Below are 26,919 nucleotides of genomic sequence, written 5' to 3'. Positions count from 1 at the left end.
AACATAGTGCGTAGAAGGGCCTTGTACATGGTGTTCGAGGTATCATGATAATGTAAGTAAGTAAATCTTTATTCGGTTATAATCAGTGATAACCATAAAAGTAAACATACATAAGATAACAACTTACAACTACAATAAGACAATTTCCAAAATAGAAGCTATATCAAAAGCATAGCAGCATAATCATATACCAATCTGTACACTTTGAGGTTAAATTCATCCAAGATTTGGTCTATGTTTAAAAATACATTTTAAGAAGGTGCTAACAGTTTTTGTAACTAGGGGATTATTAAAAAATTGCAGATATAGCATTGCAGGGCGACATCTATTAAAACCAAGCGCTCTAAGCAAGGGTACTAACCATAGTTTACGGTGTGGAATGTAGTACTTGCAAAAAAGGACTGTGTGCAGTGTTGATTGTTGTGATATTTCATCACACGGGCACAAAGTTAACGAGTCATCCCAGTTGTTTCTTGTAGGGAAGGCTACCAACCTATGGAAAGAGTTAAGTCTAAAGCGTACTAGAAGGAACCGCTCAAATTGAAAGTCGACATAAGTCAGATATGGTTCCATCTCCAAAGTGGTCATGACTGCCAGGGAGTGTTGAACGGATGGTTTGTTTATCTCCCTACTCAGCCGGAGTTCTTCCATATGCGACAAGGCCTTTATTTTAAGGTCTTTCTTTGGGATTTCGGCAATAGATTCGGGATTTATATAGTATTTATCTAGACCCAGATCTGTAAGGAGGTTTTTTACGTACAACAGCCATTCTATTTTTTTCACTTGCTCCAGAGACATACAATCAGCCACTATCTCTTTTGTAAGTGTATTTTTTGTTGCTGTCCAAATGCGTCGCCACAGCATTAGGGGTTGGATTTTTGCCAGATCCTCAATGTGAGGGATTCCAAGCTCAACGTGGCAGGCATAGGTCGAAGCCCGCTTAGGGGCCATCAGAAGAAATCTCATAAACTTATTTTCTGCTCTCTGTAGTGGGGTTGTGTTTTTGTGCCCCCACAACCCTGCTCCATAAAGTGCGGTAGATTGACACTTTGCCTTGTAAATGCGAAGGAGCTCTGCTGGTGGTCTCTTTCCCAGTTTTTGGGAAAATTTTATGAGAGCGATTGTTGCTCGCAGTAATTGATGTTTACGGGCCTCAATTGCCGCTTTCCAGTTGAGTTTGTCATCAATCATTACCCCTAGATAAGGATATTGGGAAGTCTGTTCTAGCCTCTCTTTATCAAGGGATATAGTCCTCCCCCCTTTCTGTCTCTTGCCTGCTCTCATTACGTAAGTTTTTTTAATATTAATTTTCAGATCCAAACTACCCATAAACCTGGCATATCTGTCCAGTGCTTTTTGTAGTTCCCGCGGGGTGCGTGCCAAGATCACTGCATCATCCGCGTAGAGGAGTGCAGGGACTGGACGATTGTTTACTCGAGGGAGGTCCTGGCAGCCTCTCAGCATCTCTGCCTCGAGGCCATTAGTATAGAGTGAAAACAGAAAGGGGGCCAGGACACAACCCTGTCTAACGCCCCGCTCCACCTTAAATGATTCTGATACTTCTCCCCATGTTCCAAAACGAACCCTAGAGGAAGCATCAGAATACAATGCACGGAGGAGGTTTACAAGGGTTGGATCGATACCTATATCCGTGAGAACTGCCCAGAGTTTTTGATGGGAGACGCAGTCAAAAGCTGCCGAAAGGTCGACATAGACCATATATAGTCTTCCTTGCTTTGCCGACACGTATTTTCCCAATATGAGGGCAAGGTTCAAGGCCTGTTCCGTGGTTCCGAAACCCTCCCTGAAGCCATATTGAATATCGGATAATATTTTTTGGTCATCCGCCCATTCCTGTAAGCGTTGGAGAAGGACTCTCCCCAGTACCTTTCCAAGCGAGTCCAGTAATGAAATTGGGCGGTAGCAAGTGACCTCCTCCCTGTTTCCCTTCTTAAAAATAGGGACCATGATGGAGTGAGTCCAAGTTTCCATTAGTCCACATTTCATAGCCGCATCAAAGACCCTCTTTAAAATTGGAGCCCATAAATCTAGGTTAAATTTAAAAAAGTCCACTGGGACGCCATCCGGTCCTGGAGCTTTTCCGCCTTTACTCATTTTAACAGCGTTTACAACTTCGGTGATTTCAAAATTTATAGGTATGGGAAATAAATTATCTTGTGAATTCTGATTAGTCTCCTCTGATTGTTCAACTCCTGGTAGCCTACCAAAGACTTTAGAGAAATGATTGACCCATGCAGAGCCCTCTATTGTTACTTCTATTGTTGGCTGATCATTTAGATTTGCCAGAAAGGGTGTTTTCACTACCTTCCAAAACTCTGCACTATTTTTATTCCTGGCGGACTCATATAATTGATCCCAAAGTGTTTTTTTAATCTCCTGTTGTCTTATTTTACAGGCTAGTCTATATGACCTTCTTAGGGCGCGGATCTCCTCTTTGTCTCTGACAGAGTTCGTCATGATAATGTAATGCGAAGCTAGATGTGTAAACAGAGTAATTTCAGAAAAACAAATCCTACATTGTCGTACACGGAAATATGTGCAAAGAGTGACAGCAGAAATGTCACTGTGCAAAATTAGGCCAAGGCAAGAAAAATAAAATGTGTAGCTCCGTTACTTGGGCCTAACCCGGGCACCCACTCTTCATACTAAGGGTCGATATATAAAAGCTATCTGAAAGCCAATAGGCCATAATAAATCTAAGATGGCCTAAAACCACTTTTAACATCTTATAAAAGCAAGCTTGCCTTTAAAATGTTCAAAAAGCCCTTAAAAAGTCATTATACTATTTGAAATCCCAAGCACACAGAAAGCCATGGTGCCTAGAAGAAAAAAGCACCCAAGAAGATAGTTTTGAATCCTTTTTGTTGAAAAAACAGGCCAAATTGTTCCCACCACTTGGACAAGCCATTTGGTTATGTGATCCCGTTGGTAGACACAACATCGCTGTTGCCCGCACTCACAGACAACGTTTCCAGAGGCACACCTTGAAGCAGGTTTATGGAGCAAAGGTGATTAAATCTGGTTCCCACAGGAGCCGCTAAGGGATGGACTGCATCCCGTAAGCATATCGTAGAGCGGTTATCCAGTTCACTAGGAGCCGAAGCATCCCAGGGTGGCTCGAAGACTGCATTCATCAGCCTTGGAATACGCTGGGGGCAACAATACCCATGAGCCTTCAAGGGGCCCATCAGTAACACAAAGTCCAGTGGCGCCACCGATTGTGATCCGCGGGATAAATCCTATGTGCATTCATAGCAGCAAGGCAGGCCGCAGAATACAGGTTGTATGCAGTGAAGCCAAACAGGCTTGAAGGACGGCAGCCAGTGCTTGTTCAGTTCTCGAAGCCGAGGTGTGCCGAAGCCGTGTGTCATGTGCTCACGGCATCTCAGCACAAGCAGTGCTGTTTCCATTCCGGGTTGAACTGAGACGTCCATCGGGGAGCATAAAAATTTAAATCAGGATTCCCGCCACAAGTAGCAGGACGAGTGGGAGACCTGCCAAAAAGGCTTCCCGAAACGGAGCGTATGAAAGATGGGTAATATAGCTGCACTTTGGGGAACTCACTACCACTCTGTCATTTAACTGCACTTTGGGGAACTCACTACCACTCTGTCATTTAACTGCACTTTGGGGAACTCACTAACACAGTGTCATTTAACTGCACTTTGGGGAACTCACTAACACAGTGTCATTTAACTGCACTTTGGGGAACTCACTAACACAGTGTCATTTAACTGCACTTTGGGGAACTCACTAACACAGTGTCATTTAACTGCACTTTGGGGAACTCACTAACACAGTGTCATTTAACTGCACTTTGGGGAACTCACTAACACAGTGTCATTTAACTGCCTTTTGGGAAACTCACTGGAAACTCACTGGAACTGGAGAATCTAAGAGCACTTTGGGAACCTGATCACCGCTGTGTCATGTACCTGCATTTTGGGTTTCTCACTAACCCTGAAGAGTCTAACAGCACTTTGGGGAACTCACTACCACGGGGTAATTCAACTACACTTTCAGGAACTCACTGACACTGCGTAATTTATCAGCACTACCAGTGGGTAACTTAACAACATGTGTGAACTGAAAACCATTTGGGTAGATAATTTTTTAATTTCACAGCGTTGGAAAATGTCAAAATATTTGCAATTTAGCTGGAACATTGGAGAATTTAATAATACTGTGGATTTAAAGGACATTCTGGAATTTAACAGCATTTGGGAGGCCACAGAGGACTTAAAAATGTTAGAACATTGTGGAATTTACCAGAGTTGCATGCAGTGTAATGTCATTTGGAAATTCGGAGCTTTGGGAACTGAACAGTATCAGCAAAATTCACAAAGAGAAGCATTGAACAGTATTGAGAATTTGAAAAGTAATGAGTAATGTAACTGCATTGTGGAATTTAACAACATTTTGGAACTTAGGAAATGCATTTCCTAGAATATTTGATAAAAATGGAGGGGCAGATTTACGTTCCCTGGCGCATCCCTGCAAATCAGCAGGGATGTGCCAGGTAAGATGCGTCACGCAAGTTTGCCCTTGCGCCATCGCAGATGCGCCGCATTTACAATGTGGTGCATCGTGGCGCAAGGACAAGCATATGCGTGACGCATCTGATGGTGTAAGGTTGGCGCAGTGCTGAAGTTGTGTTGCAAGTGCGACGCAACTCCAGTACTGTTCCAACCTGCCCTATCCCTAACATGGTGCATCACGCCTTACGCCTGCTTGAAGCAGGCGTAAGGATTTGACGCACCAGCGTCGGAAAAGGGACTGCGTGAAATCTTGTAGATTTCACGCAGTCACTTTTCCAAGGCTTTTTCCGACGTAACGCCCACCCTGCATACATTAAACCTGACGCAGGTTTAATGTGGCGCAGGGCTTTACAACGTGACGCATCTCCCTAGATGCGTCACGTTGTAAATCTGTCGCAGCATGATGCTAGTTTTGCGCCACCGCTGCGTCACAAAAGTGACGCAACGGCGGCACAAAAGTGGCGCATGGGGCTTGTAAATCTGCCCCGGAATGTGTAAGAACTCTGTTCTAATGGAATTAAGAGAGCTTAGAAGCACTGGAAAATGTAATAGTGCAGGGACGTTTAACAATATAGGTGAATTAAACAGCAGAGGCAAATGTACTAGTGTTTAGGAGTGTAACACTACTGGAGAATTTAACAGACTTGGGACATTTTACAGCATTTGGAAATTCCACAGTACTGGGAGTCTGAATACCAGTGGATACCTTAGTATTGTGGTAGGCAATCAGAAGCAGCAAAGATGTTTGGTTTCAGATATGAATAAGAAACTAAAACAAAACAACATGCAAGTCAAGCTGACCCACGTGGTGGGCCGCTGTTAGAAAGGCGTGAATGCACAACCTGATCAACTGAGTAGTCCAGACTTCAGGTTGAGCTGTATTGGACACCAAAATGGCCATCTTCATAGATGTCCATGTGTCAGCCTGTTGACTTGTCTTGTCACCTCCCATTCTTAGATTACTCTCCCAAGCCACCAGGTATGGGGCGGCCACCAGGGCCAACACAGCCAAGGCCATCTTCTCTGGTTATTCCCTCAGTAGGCTTGTTAAGACCACTGCGTTACGTCTTTCAGCAAGATACTCCGCTTCTCTTACCCTCTCTTTCCAACACATTGTCATCTTCCCAAATGCATGGTCCTACCTGCTGCCCTTCCTGGCACCTCTAAACAGCAAGTACAGCCATGTTATTAGAGACAATATCTGATCTCACCGGGTGGAGAGAAGCAGTGACAGAACAAGTCACTAACCGCCGAAAAGAGCGGGCAGAGCTTACACCATCGGATGTAACCCACAAATTGAACAATCAAGAAATAGGTTCGAATTGAACTCAGATTGACTGGTGAGATAACGGGACTCACCCATTTCACGAGGGAGATCCCTTCAAAGTAAGGAGTCTCCTACACATTCACTAGGGTCCTGATGAAAGCCTATATGACCCTTCGGGGCATGAGATAAGGCTGAAACATGTCGACCTATTTTCTGGACACATAAATATTTTAGTGCACTAGACCCTAATTAGTCTACTCTGTGCATGACAAGTGTTTTTTTAATCTAACTCGAATCCAGTTTTATTAAAATTACAAACTGGTCCTTTCGAGTCTTTTAAATTTCTTTTCACTCACTATATAGCACTTCACAACACACCAAACACGGTTCTCTGATCACAACTGAAAAAACCAGAGGAAATAACCTCCGGGTGGAGGAAGCATTTATTAACCCGATGATGATGCTGTCACGTTGTCAAGCAAGTAGCGGATAATCGAACATACCGCTAGAATTCCACCTGTGAACTAACACGTGATTGAGGGTTTCTTAACAGTACTTGGTACTGTTGCTACTAACCCTGGTTCTTTCAGGACCTGTGATCCACTCTCCATTGATATTTAAACGTTTAAGACAAAGAAGCTGAGTGGGTCATACCCCTTCTTTCTCCCTCCTTTTGATTTATGATTATCTGACCCACCTCACAAGACCTGCTGTACTCATGGTCGTCAAGGCACCTTCTGCTTACGGATGCACAACAGACACATCAGGAGTTACCACACTCAACAATCTAGGCGGTTTCTTCATCACAGAGCCACGCCTCATCTTTCATGCATGTATCCGCTATGTCATCCACAAAACGACCATGTGGTTCAGAACAATCACTCCACCTTCTACCACGTCCTACCAATGCCTCTCCACCGAAAGAGCCTTCAAGCCAATATATGTGGGCCAAATATTCAAACCATGAAGTGGAACATTGTAAAACAGGTATGCAGGCTGGCACAACTATTAGGTGAGGTACGGCACAACCTACTATTATCATGAAAATACTACCAAATGCTTGGACAATTACAATTACATTGATTTACTGTATGTGGAACTCTTGAACCATCAGTGATGAAGTATCCATGCTTTTGGGAGGAAATGTTAAGAATTCAGGTGATAAAAACTGGGAAATTACCAAAACTAAGCAATCAAGTACTCCAACAGTGTATGTGGGAAAATAAAACAACAAAGACATGAAGAGGCGATAACAAAACAGCCAACACCTCAATATTGAGGAGAAGTGTGTTCCACAGTATGCATTAGATAACTAAAAATGAATTAGGAAGCAACAGAAAAAGAAGGTAACAAAAGCAACTGATAAGTGTAAGAGAAGGTTAGTGAAGTGAAGGTGAGTCAAGAGAGCATTGTGAAGAAAGAACAACCTGAGGAGGAATAGGTAGTGGTCATAAGCCATCGACGAGGGCGCCATAGTAATTATTGGGTTTCGTATAACAGAAAATGGGTTAATGGAGAAGTGAGGAACAAGCAATGCTCCGCTGCATAGTACATAACTTAGAAACGAAGAAGATGATGTATGTGTAGGAAAGTAGTATCTGCTTCTTATGGTTACCCCCACATTTTTCTGCTGTCACACTGTTTTTGGACTAGTCTGACGGGGATCCTGCTATCCAGGACCCCAGTCTATCTGCAATGCATGTACTTTAGGTACACTCCAGATTGGATTCTGGGGTACCCTTATCAGTCCCTAGTATATGGTACACCATGTACCCAGGGCATAGGTACCCCAGAGGCCTCCCATGGGCTGAAGCATGTATTATGCCACCCATGAGAGGCCATCCTAATTGACACAACCAGCCTGCTACAGCAGACTGTGTAAGCTGGTGCTTGCGCCACTTACTTAAGATATAGGTTCACTATATCTATTTAAATCGCTACACTTAAATACCTATCAGTCACCCCTTTGGCAGGCCTTAACAATCCTGAAGGTAGGGTGCTGGGTTTTACGTGAGAGGGTGCCCCTGCATGAGCGGAGCCCCTCTGCAGTCTTCGGAGACCATTCTCCGGGGTTGTCTGTGATGCAGCCAGACATATATGTTTAAGTGCATTATATCCTCGCGGTAAATGCTAACTTTAAAACCGCTGCTTAGAAACATGTTGTGTTTGGTGTCAAACACCTTGGAATCATACCTCCAAGTCAGTAACTGGTGTGGGAGGTATGATTTCACCCTTCCAAAGGGACATTTGTGGGTCACCGGTCTACCCGGTACCAGCTTTCTCGACCTGGACAGCACAAAATGGATGCTGCCAGCCACAGACAGGGGTCTGCCCTCCTGCTGCTGAGCCAAGCTCGCACAGAGGAAGACATGACAATAGGCATCCTGTCACAGGCAGGTGTAACCACCTCTCAGACAGGATTTAGTGTATTGGGGCTGGGTGTGTGTACTCTCGGAGTGCCAGAAAGTCTGCACTGAGGGCATATTTGGTGACCCTGTGCATAGTCCAGCTCAAACCAGTTCTGGGAGCCATTGGCTCCTGCTCTAGCGCGAAACTAGGCAAAGAACATGGGTGTAGCCACCCCTCTGTCCTGCCCCTCCCAAAGGAGGGTCCACAGAATCATTCCAACCCCTTCCCATGGGTATAAAGTGTGTTACTTTAGATTTTACCTGGACAAGATTCGGCCAAGAAGAAACCAAGTACTTCGACTGCCTGCACGATGCTGGATGACTGAAGAATCTCCCTTGGAGGAAAGGAGTTACTCCCCTGCAAAAGCAGGCACCTAAACGCATCTGACCAGTTTGCTTCTCCCAAGCTCCTGAGGACTCCGAAGATTTCAACAACACAGGAGGTGGGTTCCCGAAGGTCCCTGAGGTTGATCTACCCTCTCAGCGATTCTGAGACCAGTTTCCTTCATGGGGACCGTGCAACTCGAATCCCTGAGCACCGCGTACATTTGCAGTTGCATATGCTTAGTGACGATTCCTGGGCCTGTGCTTTGGGCTCCGTGTAACCCTGACCGCGAACAATATTTGCAGCAAAGATTTCTGGCCTCCACTCCACAAGTGTCCTGTGGGCTGGTACTTTGCTAACTTGCTTGAGGTCTCCCCATGATCCCTGGTCTGTTGGCCTGTGGGTCCTGTCGAGGGTCACCTTGTTAATTCTTGGGCTTACCTATTACTTGGAGAGTCCCCTGGACCTTGCTGGTCCACACCGTAACGTGTTTCCTCTGACTGCATGGGTTGCATTTGCCAAGGCTTGTTGGTGCTCCAGCCGGACATTGACCCCTCAGCACTCGACACCCTTTCTGGGACAGTTCACCTCTGGACTCTGGTCATCCTTGACATCGCCTGGTCCCCGTGGCTGCGGAGTCAAGCAACCCTTCTTCATACCTGTAGCACCGACACTGGTGGGCATTCCACTACCGAGCCCCTGGTCACCTGAAGTGACCCAGACTCTGTCCCCTCTGCTTTCAGGTTCCTCTCACCTCGAAGCCAGGCTTGAATTCCACCGGACATTCTTCGCCCTCCTGGCAGCAGGACTTCTTTGCAACTCTCCACTGAAAATGACTAAGGTTTCCGACACGACTTGACCCCTATGCACCCAGCTCCTCTGGGATAGGTAACACGGGTAGTTCGGTACTTACTGGTGGGTTAGCCTTAAAACCTCCAAAGTTCCACAGGGTTTGCTCGAAGTCCTCTTAGAAGTGTCCTTAACTTGTAATTTTCCAACCGCGACTTCCCCATAGAGTTATACGGAGTATGCGTCCGTGTTTTCTCACTGTACCCATCCTCCGTGGGCTCCCTGTGTCACTCCTCTGGGTGGTTCCTTGGGGTGCCAGCGATTCTACGTGCTTTAGGCACTGTGTCTATTGAAGTCGTTGTTGTTATACAATTTTTTAGTATATGGTACGGTGTCCCCCTGGGGCCTGCTGTGTATTTTGCTATTTATGAATGTTCTATTGATTTAGTATTGTGTGCTTTGTGCCCTAGTCTCACATAGAGACTTGTTGAGAGTGTTATATTAATAAATACATATTTTTATATCAACACTGTGTGGTTCACCTTTCATTTAGTCATTTAAGGAGGTGATTTTCTGGTGAAACAAGTTGCTTTACTTTCCTTCAAGACTTAGCCTGAAGGCTGCTCTCCATAGCTACCACTAGGATAGCTTTCTATATAGGTTGTCTCCAACCTATCATCAAAAATGGTTGATTGGACTGGTGCAAGGTGCCCACTATAACTAGTGGACAGCATATACAAGGCCAACTTCTCACGGTATGAAATGGCAAAACAATATTACGAAGAGGTAATAAAAAACTGGTGTGAAATTATCATTGAAATGGAGGATATAGAATTTGGAACGATGACCTAAAAGAGGAGAAGGGGACAGGATTAACAAATGTTAAGCAGGCCGTGGGTGATGAGGTAACAGAATTGAAAGTGGAAGCAACTAAGGATGGCAGAATATATAAGAGTGCATGGGAGGCGGGTCTGTGGCAAGGAAGAGGTGAGGATCTAGTGAGGATCGATGCATATAACAATGTATTAATACAATCGCCTAGAGTAGAGGCACGGATGTAGTACTGGGATTGCAGGGCTCTGTGACAACATCCATGAACGGGATAAGAATGAACCGAGGATGGGAGTAAACCGTGAGGGGTATTCTTAAGAAGGTACGGCTCGTGTTGTGGAGACTTTTGTTGCAGGCCTGGGTCCTGCTGTCCCCCCTGATGTCCTGTGTGGTCAATGAGAATTCAATGAGCTGGGCTGGTTAAATTGTTTATACACACAACATCCTTCTGATTGTTCTTGCTGTACCCTGCTGACTCCCTGTGCTAGGATCCCCTCTCCTGTCTGTTATCCTTCTTCACTTTGAGCAGAAAGTGCTTGACGTTTTTTCATTGCTTGCTTTTCAGTACCCAGCATCCTATTGATTTCCCCGACTGGTGTGAGGCCCATTACGATGCCCGGACGTGCCAGATCTCCGTTGTACAGAAAGCTAACCCGAGCCTGCCCTGTGTTCACAGCATGGACTACGACTGGGGTTCCGCCGACAGCCCAGATCCCACACTCGATAATGTCTTTGAAACCCGTTTGATGAGCTAGTGTCATGAAGATCCACCCGCCCACATGTTAAGGACCCGTTTCCGGGAGACCTTTTCTGCTTCTGCATGCGCTCCCATCATACCACTCAGAGTGCAACGCTGGCCCGAGAGTTGCCTGGGACCAGGCAACAAGGGAAACCACTATCAAGTTAAGGACAGTGCAATACATGTTAAGTTAATAATATTTACAACTAGAAGAGGGAGTGGGGAAGAATATCTGGAACTAAGATATCAACATGACACTCTGTGCGAGTGAGCGTGGGGGAATACACAAACATGGGTGCACCGATTACCATCAGAGGACCATCAAAGGAATGCCATAGGGTAGACACATGTCCATCTGTCCAGCAAATGTCAATGGAGTATGCCTGTTGGCCATTGTACCGTCAACAGAGCATGTCCAGTGAGCTGTAGCAGGACTTGAATCGCCTGTCGTATCATCAGGCCAGATGCAGACCCCACAACAAACAGAGCAGCCACCCACACCTTGAGAGACATCCACCTATTGTACAGTAATTGTTCATTCTATTTTGTCTGTTAGTGCGCCTTGTAGACATGTTGCAATTAAATAAAGAAACCTTCACAATTGTGAATACTGATTGATGTAAGCAAACCTTGAAATAAATTAAAGCAGAGGTCTCAGCATTGAGAAACGTCATCTTCAGCCATGACGTGTCACATAGCTCTGAGTCCTCTCCAGGAGACAAAATGCAGGCGCCCCCTCCAGTCAGTCCAAACTTTATCCTCCCTGATAACTCACCAACATACACAACATGTGAGCGGAGCATTGTGCGCTCCCCCAGTTTAACCACACAAGTCAGCATTGTGCAAATGTGTACAAACAGATGAAAGAAATGTCGAAGAGTTTGGGGCAAAAGTATGTCAGGTCAGGTGGGGCTTACAAGTCGAAGAAAAGAGGGTCTTCAAAATGACATCACATCGGTGGTCATCTATTTAACCAAGAATTTCCAACCAAGGCCAAGAAGCACAGATGGACTGAGTCCCTCTAACTCCTGTGAAGTGTTGCAACAACTGAATTCCCCACTGTACCCTTGAGCCCCATCGTCAAGTGATTTCAACTCATAATTTGATTAATATCTACATCAAAGACCTGATTATGTAAAATATTGACTATATATTCAAAGTTTGCCATAAGGACGTCTGTCGTCCATCTGCTGCTTTTTTGGGTTGTTGGTTTGAGTTCTTCTGATCTCTGTAAGAGTCCTAGAAGTGTGCTTGCTGTCTTTCCATGGTCAGAATAAACCTAGAAAGAGCTGCTCCTTTGTGCTACTAATCATTCTTCTAGGCTGAGGAACCTTCTTAGCTTGAGCCTCATCACTACAGTGTTTCCAGCTCATCCTTTGAGAGCTTGAAAGGTCTTTCACCACTGACTTCCTCTGGTGCTTCTCAAAGGAGCTTGAAAGTTAACCGCACCCTCCCCCGGGGTGGGGTGGATTGTAGTTTCTGAAGCTGCATTGTCAGGGAGTCCACTGTGAAGCCAGGACCCCCTCATCTATGGGCTCAGGGACAATAGATAGAACAGGAGTGACCTTCAGGGAGCGACTCTGAAGACAAAGCAATCATCAGTCATTCAAGGGTGCCATGGAAGCCGATGCCATGGTGGGACCATCGCTTGCACCGGTCCTTCTGGGTCAGGAGACGAGAGGCAGACTCTAGCGTGTGGAGCCATGTTCAGCCTCTGCAAGGCGACCATCAGAACTCTGGACTGCGCTTCCAATCTTCAAGCAAGTGAGGAATAATGGAGGTGGGAGATGGAGGCCCCCACCAGCTGCACCATTTCTACAAGTGGCACCCTGAGCCTGCTCCCAATGGAAGATTGGCACACTTAACACACGGTGAAAGGGCGGCGGAGTACCTGCAGGTTTTGGGCAGTTGAGCGTAAGCAGGGCTTGACGAAGTACATAAAGGCAGAAGGACAGTGCCTGTGCCTGGGGGCCCCTCAGCAGCCCTCCTTAACTTCAATAGCATCCTTCCTCCACTGAGCTGTGCCAAAGTCCAGCCCACCTACCTACCAGCACCGCAGCAACGCTCTCCACTCAGGGGACTCTAGAATGTCTGGTTCCCCCAGAGCAAGCACGGTCAAGATTTATTCTTACTTCAGCTGTGACAAACCTTTTCCAAAAGCGAATCCCTTTGCAGTGAAACCTGTTTCTGAAGTGCTGAATTCACTCAAAGTTAGACCTGTGCAAGAATGATGTGCAACAGCCTCTGACTGGCTTCATCTTGAGTCCTCTGATACTCTTGAAGCATTGTCAGCATTAACAGGATTCCTGAACTTTGCTCGGGCACATCCTCCATACAATGCAGGGAGAACAGGACCGTCTACAGCTGATTACTGCTGCCCTCTGGCAAAGATTGTGAGAGAGGCATGATAGCATCAGACATTTGCAAATACAAGACAGTACAATCAGTTTGGTTTTAAGAATAGTCTCAGCCAATCAGGGTGCAACCTGCCTTCTGTATTATGAAGGACAAAGTCAAATGCAAGCAAATCTGATATACCTCAGCAGACAGCAGTTCCCTGCAGTGGAAACTGTTCTCACTGCTGTCCAAAGAGCTCTCAGGAAGAGGAGACCACTGCACAAGGAGAGAATGAACTGTAGAAACACTTATACATTAATTAGATGCTGCTACCAAAGCATGCGTTCCCAATGTTGCGTGTTACATGTGCGCAGGGTGCAATGGCCCACGCGTTAGGCCATTTCAGATGCACAACTTAGATATGACCACACTCTGCAAATACAGGAGTTTTTACAATACCAACAGGTCCTTCCAATGAACCCACTTAAGTCTGTTCTTTTCAGTTTGAGCACTGAGAAGTCCACATTAAGCACACACGCGTGAAGAGCGGAGGTGACCACTACTCAAATGACTACATTCAATGCTCTCCTTGAATCTTGCAAGAACAGGACAGCTCAGTTCCTACTTCACTTGTGTCCAACTCAGCTTTTTATTTTCAGGGATACAATGTTGATTTAAAGCATTGAGAGACCCGTGAGTGCACAGACTCCAGAGGGAAACATTAAAAGCTAGAAAGCTTGCGGCCCACACAGCGGTCTTGCAAACACATTGATAAAACCCACTCGGGAAAGGATTTTACAATCTGGAAGGTCAGCTACTCTGCACCTTTTGCAGGAGCAATCTTGGAGGCCTTTAAAGCATAAGAAATGAAGTATGGACTACAATACAACATTTGTCAAATAATGAAGCATTCCACAATGGTAAGGCAGCACCCACTGCCTCTGAGAAGGCAGCCACCCCTTCCGGGTCATGCAGGAGGGCCTGGTTGAGTTGTTTCAGCCAATAGATAAAGAGGCGAATGTATACACTTTATGTGGATGTGGTCACAGCACGAGGTCACGACCCCTGTCGTCACAAAAGACTTGTCAACCTTAGTAGTGATGTGTGGAGTCCACATAATCTCATCAAACGCCAACTTTAACTTCTAGGCTATTAGGTTGTCCTACTGAATATCGACATCCCAAATATCGAGCCCCAGAATATCGACCCCCAGAATATCGACCGCCAGAATATCGACCCCCCGAATATCGAGCTCCAGAATATCGACCACCAGAATACGACCCCCAGAATATCGACCCCCTGAATATCGACCCCCAGAATACGACCCCCAGAATATCGACCCCCCCGAATATCGACCTACAAGAATGTGTTGGGCAGACCACAGACTGTCGAGGTAGAAAATATTGAAAGATAAGGGCATGTAGGGAAGTCTGGATTTACTATCCCTGCCTCCACACTGATGTACCTTGAAGATATATATATATCGCCAAAGTACATATATTTGAAAATCTACACTTACTTACCTGGTGATATTTCGGCTTTGATATTTAGTTCTTGATGTTCTGTGCCATCGATATTCTGGTTTCGATATTCATGGTGCACAGCAGGCTATCACAGATTCACCTGCTTAGGTTGGGAGTGAGTCGCCAGTTGTCACAAGGGCGTAACACAGGCCCCCGCAGCCCCTGATGTGCGCGGGGGTGGGCCCGAGCTGCAGGGGGCCCCCTCTGCACAATACTCAGGCCTGAGAGCTCCAGATTATATTCGGAGTGGGGGCCTCTCCATGTACCTAGCAGAGGGGGGCCTCAACTTTTGTTACGCTACTGCGTTGTCAAACCTCTGTAGACCCAGTTCAAACAGAGCTGTCAAGAGAGGGAACACTACGCTAAAAGAAGCCTTGACTGTGAGACGGTTAGACAATGATGCACCTCGGCTTAGTAACCTACACAGTATCCAGAAAGCTTTAAACAATATACTAAAATATGTTTTTTGAACTGTACTCCATATAAAATGCTGCTCAGCGTATAATGCATTAAACGGCCCCTCCAGGATGGAAAGATCTACATGACAGTCACCGCCTGCTTTTTAGCTCCCCCGAAACAGTCTAAGACAAACTGCAATTCTGGCATGTTAACCTGCGACCGGCTAGTTACCAGAGATTAGGAAGATCGTGATAGAGGAGAGGTCTTCAATCTGTGGGGCGCGACCCCCAGGGGGGGCGAGTCCTGGGAAGGGGGTGCACATTGCCCAGCCTCACTTGTGCCTTTATTCCCAAACATTTGCTTTCTTGGAAAAAGACAACCGTCCAGGGGCGGCTAATTTCAATTGAACGTTTCAGCTGAAGTCTCATTAATGGAGTCTCCTGTGCTGTGAACAGCCTTCCTGCCAGGCTGCCTGCTTGCCTGAATGAAATGCAAATGAGCCCTGTGAGTCAATCTGCAAGGGTGAAGGGTGCTTGGGAGCCGGCTCTGGCTTCAATTGATCGAATCCCTGCAGGCTCTGTGATGACTAAGATTTGGTTTCTTTGAGTGCCAGTGCAAAGAGTGAACTGGGCTGTGAAGTGCGCGCTTTTGACCATAATTGTCTTTACACAGCCCTTAGTACCCCTAAGGACGTGTTCAAGGGACAGTTTGTAAATGAACATACGTTCTGGTATTACTAAAATCTACATTTTGAAAGCACCATTTTATCATACAACTATTTACACATTTTGTATCTATCTATCTTAGTCTGTGTGTAATGCAAGTAGAAAATTATGACTTACATATTCATAGTGCTTCCTGTCAAGAGATGTGACCTCAAAGCACAAAAAATATGCAAGTCACTATTCTGCACTGCACCTACCAAGACGGAATTCTGTGGCTCTCTGGTTACAGACAGAGAAACTCTGCAGCACGTTAAATGATGGAGGTGTCACGACGTCCTACAGTGCATTTACCACTGAGGAACAACTGTTTTAAATTTAATTTTCATTACGCTGCCCATTATTTTATATGTAGCTGCCTGATGGTGAAAGATCTAAAAAACGTACAGAATATTTGGGGTTATTTATGTGAGGCTTGCACCACCAGAGCATCCCTTTTTTATATGCTCCAGGGGTGCAAGAATCCCAACCATACATATGAGGCGGCACAAAGTCACCCTGCGTGGCTCCGCACGGCCTCATAGATATGGAGTACGACAAAGCAGCGCAAGTCACTGCGTTGCCTCACTCTCGTCAAGGAGACATTCTGTGGGCGTTGCGTGGGGGTTCCCACGCAACACCCTTGGATTTTGATACTGCCCCAGATTTACAAAATCATGTAAACCTGGGGCGGCACCTAAACCTTACGCCTCCCCAGCGAAGGCGTAATGAGGAGAAATGTTTTCATTTCTCCTCCTTTTTTCCTCTTTCCATGTGTGCTGCATTCTGCAGCTCTCATAGAACGAGGAAAATGCTCTCTGGATTGTTTTTGTGAAGGAAAGCGCCCCTTCCTGCGTAAAAACAATTGTGTCGATTTTGGTGATAGGCAGTATTTTGTGCGCCAACGCAAGGGGAAAGGACAGGAATGCACTGTATTTCATGAATACGGTGCATCCTGCCCTTGCATATTGGCGTCGGGCAGTGCAGCAAAAAGACTTGCATCACTGTCCTGCACCAGCCCCTTTGTTTTTAGCTACTCCTTTGACCACGCCCCCAAGCTCATTGACCTTTGGTTTGATAAACTCTGTTTAATATTATTTCCCCACCGTAAAAATGGTTTGCTGTGAGAATTGGTGGCGTTTATGGTTGCCGATAATTGGTGGCGTTTATGGTTGCCGATAATTGGTGGCGTTTATGGTTGCCGATAATTGGTGGCGTTTATGGTTGCCGATAATTGGTGGCGTTTATGGTTGCCGATAGTTGCCAATTATGAGGAGTACCAGGTTCTAGAAAGTTTTGTCAGGAGGGGGTCCTTATGCCTCAAAAACCTTGACAAAGCTGTCTCGGCATCAAAAGTTTGAAGTGTGATAGAGAGACAGGGACTGAAGGAAGAGTTTGGACCTCCCTATCGAGAGCCTGTGCTGATATCAGCAATGAAAGGAGTGAGTACAGTGATTTTACCACTGCTGCCTGGGAGGAAGAGATGGTTGCTGGTGTCCATTGACGCAATAAAGCCATATCATGTGGTCCCTCTTATACAGAAGAACAGTTCAACTTCCGAAGCCGACACCTACTGTGCCCCTATAAAGTGTGTGGAAGAGGATGTCCCAGTCCAAACCCTTAAAGACCAACCAAGGCTCAAGCACAGATTAGCCGCCACTGAAATGGATGATAATAAAGCAATATTGTATTAACCTCTGCACCACCTCCAGAATTTAAAAATGAGCTTAACAAATATTTACTGTGGTTCAGCATTGGTAACTCAAGAGATTCAGAATCAGACTTTTCACCAACTGTTCCTTTGATTTAAAAATGGCTGGAGAATTTAATAAAAATCAGAAGAAACCGTAGCAGAGACTCCGTTACAGAGTATGGTATCGAGATAGATATGAAACTGCATCGCACGTCTGTTTGGATTTTTATGAATGCTGAGTTTGCTTCTGATTCGGCTGATTATAGTCGTTTTTTGTGCAGATGGTGCATGGTGAATGCATTCTAAATCTCAAAAATTCAGATTTAGCCGTTCAAAAATGTAATTACTTCTTGGAGAAAATTCAGTGATTCACTAGAAGTTTGTCTCCATAAGCTATAATAGGCATCCATCTGGCTGCAACATAGGGGCCTATATACAAGGAGTTAGCGCCACCAGGACGTCACTTTTTATGACGTTCTGGTGGCGTTAAGTCCTTCGCCTTATTTACAAGGTGGCGTTCGCCACTTAACATGGCTTAACACCACCTTGTAAATGATGCCCCTATTCATGCAGCACTTAGCGTGAAATGGACAGGCAATGGGTGTTGCTATAGGCGTTCCGCCGCAACACCCATTGCTTTTTGAAACAGACCCAGATTTACAAGTTATGGGACCGCGCCAAAATTATCTCCAGGGAACACCTGCTATTAAGCAGTCAACATTTCTCCTCGTATTTTGCTCTTTCCATGTAAGCTGCATTCTGCAGCAAATATAGAAACAGCAAATTGCCTGTAAAGATTGCTTCCTGCACATACACAATCACCCCTACAGTGCAGGCGCCCTTGCAACATGGCCCCAGTCTCTGCTGGCACCAGGCAGCTTTTTTAGGGCCACCGGCAGGGGAAACACAAGGGTGCACCTCATTCTTGTAAATACAGTGCATCCCTGCAATTTGAAACTGAAGGAGCACGGCATTACCAATTTTGGAGTAACACCGCACTATGCCATTTTCTCGTAAATATGCCCCATAAGGTCTACTGGGAAGACTTAGAATTTCAGGGGCTTATTTACAAGCACCTCGTGCCGCCAGTGCAGCCCCTTTTATGTGATAAAAAGTGACGTACCGACGGCTCAAGGGGCTTGTAAATAAGCCCCTCAGATTTTAGGTCCAGCAGAAGCTGTGCAATAGTCCCGCAGCTCTCACCCAGCATCCTACCTGCAGGCCGCTACGCCAGTGATAGGACCATAAATGCAGTGAGGGAATTGCTTCCGGATCCACAGTCGCATGCTTCCCTTTTAGATGCTGTCCCACATCTCATCTTGAGTCATTAACCGCTCAACTGCACTGGATGACCAGTTGACATTCACTCATTTGCAGAGGATGACAGCCAATCGTCCGAGGCACTCTGAAAGAAATTGCTTCTGGTGCACCAGAAGGATTTTCTTTAAAAAAAATCAAAATTTGAACATGAGGGAAAGGCTTCCTTCCGGTCCCAAATTGTCATCTCTCTAGTTGAACCCTGCTTGGGTATCACACCCGGGAACATAACCCCTAAGCAGGGATCTACCAACTAGACACCAGAGGAAGCTCTCTTAAGGGAGAGTGGCCCATTGGGTATGGCTCACTGATTTCAACCCCCATGCACTAGTGTTTCTGCTCCCGGTGGGGGCCATATAGAGGGTGCGCACAACTAATCTGCCCCTTTGGAGGGAGAAAGCCCACTGGACACTAGGGTATACTGGCCATAAATGATTATGAATCCTGCAGCTTCCCACATCATCATAATGAGTAATTTTTCATGTTAAAAATGTGATATTTCCGCATTGAGTTTTTGGGCCTTTCCTATCACGTGTGCTAGGCCCAGCCACACAAGTGAATATTCTTTTTATTGTGAGAAGTATAAAACATAAAAGAACATTTGTTTTTATCAACTAGACTTCTCTCTATTTTTTGCTTCCAAACGTAAGCCTGTGAGCAAGAAAGAATACATTATGCCAAAGGCCCTCCCAATCATTCGATCGTATCGGTAACCGAAATTCCGAGACGTACAAATAAGCATTATCTCCAAACTCATTATCTTGTGAACACTAGATTTTATTATATAAATTGTTATTTGGTCAGTTCACAAAGAAAAATCCTTACAAGCTACAGGTTGGTTGTTGGCTTCGGCTATCGTGTGCTTTTGGACAACAAACACTATGTATTCCTGCGAACAGAAGGGTATATCACTTTTGTAAGTCGGCCTTATGGCCAAAAATGACATAGAAAAGGCTCAGCGTTGGGGTGGGAAAAGGCTCAGCAGTTAAGGGGTCATAAGAAGATGTTTTGCTATCGCCAAGACGCTGATTGAGACCTGCATATATAGAACCATTCAATCAGGATTTATAAAGCGCTGCTAATCACCCGATAGGGTATCCAGGCACTCGTTGAATGCCACAAGGCCCCGATCGTGATGTCAACAGTGGGAACACTGCCGCGCTCTGAAATGGTAAAACAGAAGTTGCAGTGAAATTGCTCAGTTTCAAATCCCCTTCGACGCATCAGACTGAGGGTGAGCGCACTTTTACCGCTGACGTCTCTTCAACCGCTCAGAGGTGATGGAGGTGTTCCAGAGGGAGCTGGAACCAAGTACAATACTTGCACCCTTGCCTCTTTGAAGGCCAGTATCTTCTACAGATTCAAGAGTGGTCTTGGGAGCTTAGGGTGAGTCACTTCAAGAGCTAGAACAGGCTTCGAAGACGAAGACACAGCCATGGTCGCCCTCGCGGATGCAGACATTACCCCCCCTCCCCCCCCACCCCCCTTCGACAGGAGCTTCTGGAAGGCGAGGAGTCTTGTTTGTGGTTTGTGCTTCTTCTTGGAAGGTTTTTCCTCTTCAACTTCAACTGAAAAACTCCTCTTGGAGCAGGATCAGCCTTGTTGCTTGTGTTTGGCCTGTAAAATATGGAACGAGGGTCGTGTTTAGCCCCAGACACCACAGACAAGTGTCATGATGTGAAAATCAGTTTGAAGCCTACAGCGTTGGGTATCACAGCAGGGTGCCTTCCTGTGCTGCCCTACACCAAAATCCCATAAATGAGGGCCTCTGTCTTTTAGGTGGGCTATCATTAACCCAAGTGAAAGCACGTCCAGGGCTACAAGTGAGCCAGGTCCTGCCAGGGCTGATTATTGGGAATAAAAGCACCAGGCATTGAAAGAGGCTCCTACCAGACCTTCCCTCTTGGACTCCCCTCAGAGCAGAAAGAAAGTTAAATTAAAACCAATGAGTGAGAAGCTGGGAAGCAGGGCTGGTGTTCTATTACTGTATAGCAGACATGCAGGTTTAAAAGGTATGCTGGTTCCCTCTGACAGGTGTAGGCTCTGTGCTTCATAAGTCTACAAACAAGCACTGGTAGTGTCCCTTTAAAGGCTGGCAGCCCTGCAGGGAAGTGCTGCTCATGTCCTGAGAACTGCCGCAGTCCGTGAGAAGCATCACCTTTCTGACACTCAAGGGACCTGCCAGGTTTCCATCTAGGGGCATACTGGGAATGCCGCTGACCGCGGACCCCGCAGGGGGCCACTCGGCGGTCGGCGCCTTAGTGGCCCCGGGGCCCCGGTCACCCCTCCCCACCCCCTCCCTAAGGGGGGGGGCGGGGACACAGACTGGAGCCCCCCTCCGTTGGCAGGGCCGGAAGTGACGCGCAATGCGTGTCACTTCCTGACCCAGGTGTGAGGGGGAGGCTATTTAGCCTTCCCCCACCCTCACTGGCGACCTCTTTTGTCGCCCACCTCGCCTTTTCCCTCCCTACCGCTTACCCGGCGTAGGCATGGGTGGGGGGGTTGTTCTGAGCGTTGTAATGTTTTCTTTTTCGTTGCAGGCGGAGTTACAGGGCGATCTGGAAGCAGGCCGGTACAAAGAGTACCTCTGCGCGGCTCCAAAGGGGGTGCCTGAGCCAAAACGAGGAGCCTCCAGAGAGGTCCCGGAAGCCGTGTCGGCGCCCCGCTAGTCCTGCGGGCGGTTGTGGGCCTGAACAACCGGGGGCTTGCTATGCGACGCTCCGCCCCGAGAGGGGGGGCGTGAGTAGAATTACCAACGGCACGTGATCGTAGAAAGAATCACCTGGAGGGCTGCACCGGCGGGCATCGCTCCCGCGCTGCCCGGGTCATCAGGCGGGCAGGCGACCCAGATGGTTGCCTGCCCTTGGATCGCCCGTAAGATAACCCACCCATTACATATCTTGGAATTATGTAATAAACCTGCAGCAATTGTTACCCACCTACAACTTTTTCGTGTGTTTCATTGGGTAACCTAATTTGGGGGCGGGGGGACAGCGGGGTGCCCCTGGGGGTACTAAGACCCGTGAGCGCAAACCTGTTTGTTTCTGTCATTTGTTCTATCACGAAAGACAGGAAAGGGTGAGAGGCTGTTGCACAGCATCTCCGGGTCACCACACAAAGACTACAAACTACCAAGATGGCGTCTGGCAAGTTTCCGCTTGTTGTCTGGCTCCCCCGCCCCCTTGGTTTGCCTCTCCCCAGTCCGTGTTTCTGATAATAATAATCCCTATTTGTAAAGCGTACACATATCACCCCCTTAAGGATTTCAAGGCATTGGTGGCCTTTGGGAAAATTAAGTGAGCTATTTCACAGAGTCACATGATGTTGAGCTGAGCTTCTGCCGGCGCCAGGGATCGAACCACGAGCCCCGCTCTGGAAGCAGTCGCTCTGGTCACTGCCTTGCTGTGTTGTCTTATCTGCAGGGCTTTAAGTGGGCCGGGTCTGTCCGGGTCTGAGCACCGGCAGTTTTTTTTTGGGGCCCTCGAAACGGGTCTCTATCGGGCTCTATTTTCGTGGCTACTAAAGGTAGTCCGTTCTTTTTTTTTTTTTTTTTTCGGACCCGTTTTGAGGGCCCAAAAAAAAACTGCCGGTGCTCAGACTCTGCCCACTGTTGCTGCACTGTTAGGCAGTGCTTTAAATGGAAAAAGAGAAGTGCCGGTACTCACCAAATTGATAGGGGTGAGCCTGGGAGGTGCGTGTCTGGGGGCGTGGCTTCAAGGCAGCCTTGTACACTATCAGCATTTTCTTCTTCACTGTTCAAAGTGCCTTTGGCCAAGTTCTGCCCATAGCTGCAGGGTGTAATTAGCGATTGTTGTAACTATATATAGCGTGAACTTAGCCCGAGGGCATTAACATGAGAAGCAGAAGTTTTACGCGAAAGCAGACTTTTTTTTTTTTCAAGGCACTCTGACAGACAACGGATCTGCAAACTTTCCCTATAACTCACAGCGCGACAGTTCCAATGTCGAGAACTCTAGCTTAGAAAAACACAGGTGTCTTCCTGTCCTGTTGCGCTGTCAGGGTGTGAGCAGGGCCGGCCTGTTTTAACACCTCATTGTCCCTTTCTTCGCGCTCCTTTCACCGTCTCACCCCTGCTGATACACACACCAACAGACCCATCACCGTGAGGCAGCTAAACTATCGGTGATTTAGGTGAGCTGGGGAGGTCCCGAGGCGTTTGGGTTCAGGGGGCAGTCACTGCTTAGCTCAACTCAAAAAGGACCCCCTGCTGCCGCATTTCAGTCTCTATTAGCAAGGGCGCCAAATTTCTCTCCGCCTAAGGCGCTATCTTATCAAATGCCGGCTCGGAGTGTAGGGCTGCAGCCGCAACCTAGCGCCGGAATCCACTCGACATTAACTGTCAAGCACCCATAACCTAGAGACTGACCACAGCATGCCACTAGGAGTACCGGTACTCTTTTAACACAAGGAGAAGTCCCGGTACTCAATGGGAGAACACGGAGAAGTGCCGGTACTCATGATTTTCTTAAGCACACAGTGCTAGTTATTTTGATTTAGACCACGCCCCTACTCGGATAGGCCACGCCCTTTGAAGACATTAACCACGTCCCTTTTAGAGCACCCCCAGTTTTTTTTTCCCACTTAAAGCACTGCTTATCTGAGTTCCTGATTTTTCCCCTCTACTCCGTGCCCCTGACTCACTCCAGCCCCGCTGCTGCGGGCACTGACGGGTGTTTCTTGGCCTCAGTTTGCTCCCTGCTGTATCCCTCTGCTCCGTGCCCCTGAGCAGTGGCAGCTGGTGACATTTGAAAGTGGTAAGGCATAAAAGTTGCAGGCTGCATCTGTGGCGAGCGAGAGTAGCGAGTGAGCCCGAACGTAAGAAGGGGGGGGTTCGGGAAATTTTGAAAAAAGAGCGGCCAAATGGTGCATTTTCAAGGATATTTCAGAAAGCGAGAATGTTAATAAAGCAATTGGGAAAGTGTAGCAATGACATCAATATAGAGATTTTCTGTGGTAATATAATGTAGGTTGCTGCTTATCAATACAACCACAGATCTGCCCTCAGTAATGTTTAATAGTTTACCCAGCACCGCCCTTCACAGGTGGCAGCACTCTCAGAAAGGTTTAACCATGGACGGGCGAAAATAGCTGGTAGGCAGGGGAGCTGTGCAGGAATGGAGGTGAGGTGTTTGTAGGCCAAGTTCTACACAGAAAGAATTAGTAGTGTAAAAAACACACCGCTGCAAAGTATTGAGAATCGCAGACACAATGTACAGTGCTCATTTTGGAAGTTTGCCAGCAATCTGGGTGAAACAGCTGTAGAATTGTTTCAGTTTTCATACTGATAGAATTCGCAACCTTGATGGCATAAGAGGAAAATGCGCTGTTTGACCTACTACATTGTTATCCCAGAATGGAAAGACATCCCCTGGGATCTGATGACTTCACAAGAAGTAAAACTGCAAACAAGGTGTGGCCCTGATTACATCACAGTGAATGATACTGCACGGCCTACAGGTAGGATGTATTTGACTGTTTTGACATCTCAAAGACTGAGGAGTGTCGAAGAGCCGTCAGCCTTGGCTGCAGGTCCTGTCGCTTGGAGCTAACCCAGGAACACAGCAATCCTCTCAAACTGAACCCGAGTCGGGTGGGGGTAGGGGCAATGAAAACCTCAGAACCATTGGGAAACTCCTGAAAGTGCTGCAATGACATACTAGCCGCAGCCTGTGCCCTATACAAATATCAGTTCATAGCATAACAACACATAGCATGTGCCGGCCATTGCTTAGCAACTAGCCTTTCACTGAATAAGTCTCAATCCATGCAAATTCAGCAAACTGCTCAGCTAATCCGAAGTAGACAGACTGGAGAGACTGGTCCGTTGACAATGGAACATGAAGTCCTGAGTTCTAATCCTGGCTTCTTCACTTGGTCACATGTTAATGTTAATAATGATTTATAGAGCGCACGTACACCGGGTGGTTTCATGGCGCTATGAAGGCTCAAGGATTATCAGCAGACAACTTTAGTTATAGGCTTGTGCAAATAGCCACGTTTTAAGGGACTTCCTAAATTGCAATAGGTCAGTGCTGGAGCGGATCTCCAGCGGGAAGGATTCCACAGTCTAGGGGCGAGTGTGGCAAATCTGTCGTACTCGTTTGAATGCGGGGATGGTAAGAAGTGAGAGGTGAGCAGAGCGAAGGTTCCGAGAGGGAGTGTGGCTGAGTATCAGGCTGTTAATAAATCTGGGGTTGTTACTATGCAGGGATTTGAAGATAAGGCAGCCTGCCTTAAAAGCACAGCGTTGAGGGATTGGGAGCCAGTGCAGTTTCCTCAGCAGAGGGGTAGCTGGTTGCCATCTAGGTTGATGAAGGATCATTCTGGCTGCCTGGTTTTGGGCCATCTGTAGCTGTTTGAGCAAGTAGATTGGCATGCCTAGATACACAGAATTAGCGTAGTCCAGAAGGGACAGGACAGTGGCTACTACCACTTGGATCAGAGCTTCCTGTGTAAGAAACCAATGTATATTTTTAATCTTCCTCAGTTGAAAGAAGCATTTAGAGATGACCGTGCCAACCTGAGTTTTCAGTGACAGGTCATTGTCGAGGGTGACTTCTAATGTTTTGGCCGATGGAGAGGGGGAGGGAGAAGGGCCTAGCTCTGATGGCCAGTAATGAGGGCCCCAGAATGTATGGCTGTCCCCTGTAAGAACTTAAGATGGTTGTGGTCCATCCATTGTTGGATATGTAGCATGGTGGCCTGAAATTCGGTGATGGAACTGTATGAGTTATCGACCGAGAAGACTAATTGCAGGTCATCTGCATAATTAAAGACCGTCACATTCCTGTCTTTAAGGGACTGGATCAAGGGGAAAATGTAAAGATTAAACAGATGGGGAGAGAGAGCGGATCCTTGTGGGCCACCACAGTTGGTTTTGCGTGGTGGGGCCAGAAAATGATCTTGGTGGACGGCCTGGAAACGGTCCTCCAGGAAGGACAGCCAACGAGCCACCGTACCTAGAATGCCAGCTTGTTTGACACGGTCGACCAAAATAGTGTGGTCGACCGTGTCGAAGGCTAACTCATTCACACATGCAGTCATTGGTGGGGCCCATAACACCAACACTCACACGTCTCCACTCACGAGTCTGCACACAGGAGGGATGATGATATCGCGCTGGACATGTGGGGGGTACCTAATAACCTATAGGGAAGAAAAAGGTATTTTACAGAATATACATTAACATTCGCCACCTATAGATTCCTAATCCCAAACATCAAGGCACTCCACCCACTTGGTCGACGGACCAATTAGTTGGATTGGTTGATGGTGATTTAGAACCAGCTAAAACACATTTTAAGACTCAGAATCCTTTATTCTCTTTAACGAAAAACCACAAACTTATAATTTCTGTTAATCAATATTTGTTTATCTAAATTTTGCTGCAATTAATATTAGCATTTGTTTTCATCGAAAGTTTTAGAATTTCTAGATCAAATAATTCAAATCACCGGACATTATATTTACCTATTCTGGCTATCTGGATTTTCTCTAATTGATTGGCTCTGCATAACCGAATTAGCCGTTAATTGTCCAAATAAAGCAGGCCAAAGCTCAAAGTCCGAAAGTTCTTTGCTCAGCACGTTACAGTCCCAAAGATCCCCATAGGACCAGAAATCGTGCAAGCATCTGTCATCGCCAGCATAGACGTCAGGAAATCGGAACAAGCCACGAAAAAGCTGGAACAAGAAGAACGCCCCTCCCATCTGTGTATCTTGTTTTCGTCTGTCAGATGCCATCTGACAGTGATGAGTTTTTGGATACCGAGGCAATAGCCTCATTACTCCACATTCATTTTGAGTTTTTTAGTCGCCGTTTAGGTTGTCTTATTGATGTGTGACGCTTTGTCACAGTTGAGGTTGGATCACAAGGTCGTGGGTAAGAACGCCCCTCCCTATTCTACTACTCTTTTTATAATACATTTCGGGATAACATGAAGCATTTGTAGGCGGACAAAGTCTGTGATTGGCTGATCGAAAACGTCTGATTTTTGTTCATTATGGTTTC

At 46.6% G+C, this 26,919-nt stretch overlaps 1 protein-coding gene across 1 annotated transcript in view; it reads left to right on the top strand.

Annotated features, from left to right (window-relative positions):
* Positions 1-11,274, top strand: part of MSMP (microseminoprotein, prostate associated) — an 88,447-nt gene extending 77,173 nt beyond the window's left edge. The window contains exon 3 of the mRNA XM_085640661.1: positions 10,745-11,274. Coding sequence (XP_085496787.1) covers positions 10,745-10,934 — 190 coding nt within the window. The 3' untranslated portion in view covers positions 10,935-11,274. The remainder of the gene's footprint in view (positions 1-10,744) is intronic.
* The last annotated feature ends 15,645 nt before the right edge of the window (positions 11,275-26,919 follow it).

This window comes from Triturus cristatus, chromosome 2_1, assembly GCF_964204655.1.
Source record: "Triturus cristatus chromosome 2_1, aTriCri1.1, whole genome shotgun sequence".
Taxonomy (NCBI): Eukaryota; Metazoa; Chordata; class Amphibia; order Caudata; family Salamandridae; genus Triturus; species Triturus cristatus.
The sequence above is the reverse complement of the archived record's forward strand: the minus strand, read 5'-3'. Positions and strand labels throughout refer to the sequence as shown.